We start from the raw sequence: 3,891 nt of genomic DNA, 5'->3' as shown, positions 1-3,891 counted from the left end.
AAGGGACTAATTAGGCTCAGGTCTTGACATAAACTCTGAACATTCCAAAAAACAAGCATGCTTAAACACAAGTCACCAATTTCCAGCTTGTTAATGTCATTAATTATTGTAACTGTGCTTGCAGGACACTGTGGTGTTAAGACATATGAAGTATTCCAGATCACTACTTAAAGAACAGTGGAAATTTTTTAGAAAATATGAAGTAATTTAAAGCATTTGAACATCAATTTGTCAGTCTTTCCAACACTGACATAACTTCTGTTTAACCAGAACACGTTATTTTCAGTTTATGCCTTAATTTATGTAGGAAAAGTAGCACAATTGATTATTTCTCATCTTTCACACTCAAGACTGTGCAAGTAATTTTGTTCATTCCCAACCATTTAAATAGCAGACTGCTTTAAAATGTCAGAATCTGACCTACTTCAAATAACTGAGTATGCAACTATTCCAATGGGCATTAGGTATGGAGTACTGAGCACAGTCTGTACGGTCAACTTCACAGAATGTGACAAAAAACATTTCTGCGTGTTCCTGGAAAACACCAGAACCCAACACTTGGACATTAATAAATGAGACAGACAACAACTCTTGGTCAGAAGCAAAAGTGAACTTATGATTACAATTTAAATCAGATGTTTAGCCATTTGTTAGTTTTAAAGAATCAGAAACAGGACAGTCATACATAACAAGAAGTTCATTTTATTTCTGCGCCTTCTGTGCCTTCGGCGCCTTCTCTGACGACTTTGGCGCCTTCTGTGCCTTCGGCGCCTTCTCTGACTTTGGCGCCTTCTGTGCCTTCGGCGCCTTCTCCGACTTCTCTGACTTTTCTGGCTTCTTGCCTTTTTTAGAAGACATCTTCTGGAGCTTCTTCATTTCATGCTTGATGATCCTGTTTCTCTGTAAAAAATACAAATGTTTACTATTCATCAGAATGAAAGCAGCAACAGCTCAAATATAATACCTGGAAGTCTAAGCTTTCAGATTCTGTATTTTTTGATAATTGCTAACCAATTATATAGTCAAAATATTTAAATCAATTATATAGTCAAAAGATTTACCATGTGTTATGTTTAAAATGTCAAATTCCACATAAAGCTTCTGATCTACTAAGGGGACAACATCATTCTGGCTGGTAACTTGGGCACCCCAATATTTCATGTGCAAAGACCTTCACTACAGAATGAAATACTAACAGCAACCCATCAAGAATATCTGATTTCATCAGCAGGTAGTTACTTCCTCAACTATAACCTGCAGGACTGACAAACAGATCACACTGTTTCAAGTTTGAGCAGCTACTGAGGAGAAAGTGGTGACCAAAAAAGCATGAAAAATTCAAGGCAGTCATATACTTTGTGCCAGTCCATAACCCAAATCAGCTATAAAAGTAAAGCTGCTAACATCTGTACGTGACTAAAGTGAAAACTACAAGCATTAACCCTACAAAGAGTAACACTCAAACACTTACCATTTTCTTTGCTTTCATAACCTTGTAGCGATCAAAATCAGTCATTTTGGCTTTCTGTTTGAAAAGAAACAGACATGAAGCTCTGATATATACATACACAAGTAGTAAAACTCAGTTTCAAAGTATTTCAACAAGTAACTGATAATCTATAAATTAGGTTTAGCTGCACATCTGGAACTAGCTCACTATTTAAGCCCTTCGCTGGGTGCAAAGGAATGATGGTGCAGGAAAAAAGGTGGCTATAGAAATGACTGAACAAAACCACATCTACTGTTAAAACACAAAAAGTTGAAGCTGACTGGTAGCAACTTTTAAAAATCTATGCCTTGTCTAGCTTTAATCTTAGCCTGCAATCGAAAACACAGTTTATTAGAATCCACCTGATTTTAATAAGCAGAAGCAGTACAAAGTGAAAAACTTTGTACCTTTTCTCGGGCTTCAATCTTCTTTGCCCATCTTGTCGCTGCCCATTTTTGATTTATATTTTCCTTCTCCCAGGCAAGTCGCACACATTTCTGACGAGCACTGCATTAGAACAGACACAAAATTATATTCAGAGTCTTTATAAAAATAAAGGTTCTCTCTGATGCTGGCCCACCAAATTTCCTACAAGGGAAGATCACCCTTCTACATTACTTCAGACACTTAAAGTCAATGCTAGATACATCTATGTGGCATAATTAACATTTTGTTTTGTAAATGCTTTGCTAATGGATGCTTGATGGATGAGCAACTCCAAGAGGTATATTCATGTGCTATTCCTAACACTGTTTCAGAATCAGAAAGACAATTTTTGTTTCTAAATTGCAGAAACTCATATAGTAACTAAGCTAAGAAGAACAGAATGTGTTCAGCCTCCTACAATTCCAGTGTAGTTCTACAGACAGGGAAATTATTTCATGTCTGAAGGTGACCTACACAGTAGCAGAATCAAAGCTGCACGGTATTTACTGTAACTGCTTCCCCCCACACCATCCATTCCGCAAGTATCTGCAAGTTGCCCAGGCCAGTGTGCTATTTCCTTTGTTCCCAAAGAACAGTCATCAGCCAATACTGGCCATGAAAACTTCAATGTATTCAAGTCTGCTAACACAGTCTGCCAAACTTGTACTGTGCACATGTATTAAATTAACCCATTGACAACGTCATATGAACATTTTAGATTTAGTGAGCATCAGATCACATAGTTCAGTCATCAGGTGGCAGCATGGGATTTTTATACAGGTCAAAAAAATGCCAACAACTCACCTGTGTGGGAACTTGAGAACAAAGTCAGTCAGCTGCATGCACTTGAAGGGCATAGCCTGCCTTCTGACACCACTGCAGGGGCCATCAACTAGTGCCTGAAAAACAAATGGGGGGCTTGTAGCAGTTTTCCCATCACACTTGATTTAGACAGCAGCTTCCTAATAATGTATGAACAGTATCTTGACAAAAACAGTTCAAAATTGAAATAAATGTTATTCTGACAAAACCCAATATTGTTAAGTCTTGCATATACAATCTAAGCTTTACAGAAATAATTTTAAAGGTTTATCTTCGTCTTTGGAAAAAAAAACCTGAACTTTAAAAAATGCACACAGAACTAAGATGACATACCAGTTCATCTTATTTTTTTTCCAGCTTTTTCAGGAACATTAAGTGCAGAGTTCCCTAGCCCAAACATTTGTTTTAAACAGACATTAATTCCATTCCACTCCACCTGACCTCACTTGTCCACTTCTATCATTAGGAAACATAGCAGAGAAGGGAATATATCACTTGGCAGTGAAAAAAGCTTACTACTGAAAATCTCAAATACAAGTGCCATTAAATTCCACCTTTTTTGTCAGTTGCTTATTTCTTTGAAAAAAATCTGTTCACAGAAAATTTCCTATAAAATAAATACACTTCGTCTTAGTGTACAAGCTTCTATTAAGGCAGAAAGGAGAAAATAAAAGTAGAGCACTCATAGCTTACTCTATTTTGGTCAATGACATCCACAATGGCCACCAGCTTGCCAGCATGTGGCCCAAAGGAAATAAAAGCAACTCTGCCAATCTCGACGAAGCGTTTGAACACCTGGGAACAGCAAAAATTGACAGGAGTTAGGCGCGAATGTACTTAAGGCCACTGCTAGATTCAAGGCTCTCACAGCCTTTGAAGCAACTCCCCAAGCATTCGAACTGCACAAACTCCCCTGTCGTAAGGAAAGGGCCCACGGTAACGCCCTTAACTACTTTTTGCCGGCCCTGGCCCCGCGTGGAGGCCGCGGCAGGCGGAGGAAGAGGCGCCGGGGAGGAGCAGGGAGCCCCGCGGGCCGCCAGGGCCGGACACGCCGGCTCCGGCCATACCAGGCGTTGCCTCCGAACACGGCCCTGCCCGACCACCAGCCGCGCCCGCCCAAGGGTCCCAGCCCAGCACGGGCGAGACGGCCGCGG

General features: G+C 39.9%; 1 protein-coding gene across 1 annotated transcript; it reads right to left on the bottom strand.

The window, feature by feature from the left end:
- Positions 1–589: 589 nt before the first annotated feature.
- RPL14 (ribosomal protein L14) lies at positions 590–3,802 on the bottom strand. Its single transcript, XM_026842890.1, has 6 exons — positions 3,691–3,802; positions 3,431–3,573; positions 2,720–2,814; positions 1,897–1,996; positions 1,472–1,525; positions 590–900 (listed from the first exon to the last, which is right to left on the bottom strand). Exons 1-6 carry the CDS (start codon positions 3,800–3,802, stop codon positions 703–705), a joined length of 702 nt encoding a protein of 233 aa, XP_026698691.1. The 3' UTR covers positions 590–702.
- Positions 3,803–3,891: the final 89 nt, after the last annotated feature.

The sequence above is a fragment of the Athene cunicularia genome (assembly GCF_003259725.1).
Source record: "Athene cunicularia isolate RWA chromosome 2 unlocalized genomic scaffold, athCun1 chr2_part1, whole genome shotgun sequence".
Taxonomy (NCBI): Eukaryota; Metazoa; Chordata; class Aves; order Strigiformes; family Strigidae; genus Athene; species Athene cunicularia.
The sequence above is the reverse complement of the archived record's forward strand: the minus strand, read 5'-3'. Positions and strand labels throughout refer to the sequence as shown.

What these genes read in the sequence shown, in the direction of transcription:
- RPL14 (XM_026842890.1), bottom strand. Translation starts at nt 3,802, where the DNA reads ATGGCCGGAGCCGGCGTGTCCGGCCCTGGCGGCCCGCGGGGCTCCCTG. An exon ending in GTTCTCAAGTTCCCACACAG is followed by an intron (nt 1,997 to 2,719) that starts GTGAGTTGTTGG and finishes GTTCTAATGCAG; the next exon opens with TGCTCGTCAGAAATGTGTGC. An exon ending in TTATGAAAGCAAAGAAAATG is followed by an intron (nt 901 to 1,471) that starts GTAAGTGTTTGA and finishes TATTTTTTACAG; the next exon opens with AGAAACAGGATCATCAAGCA.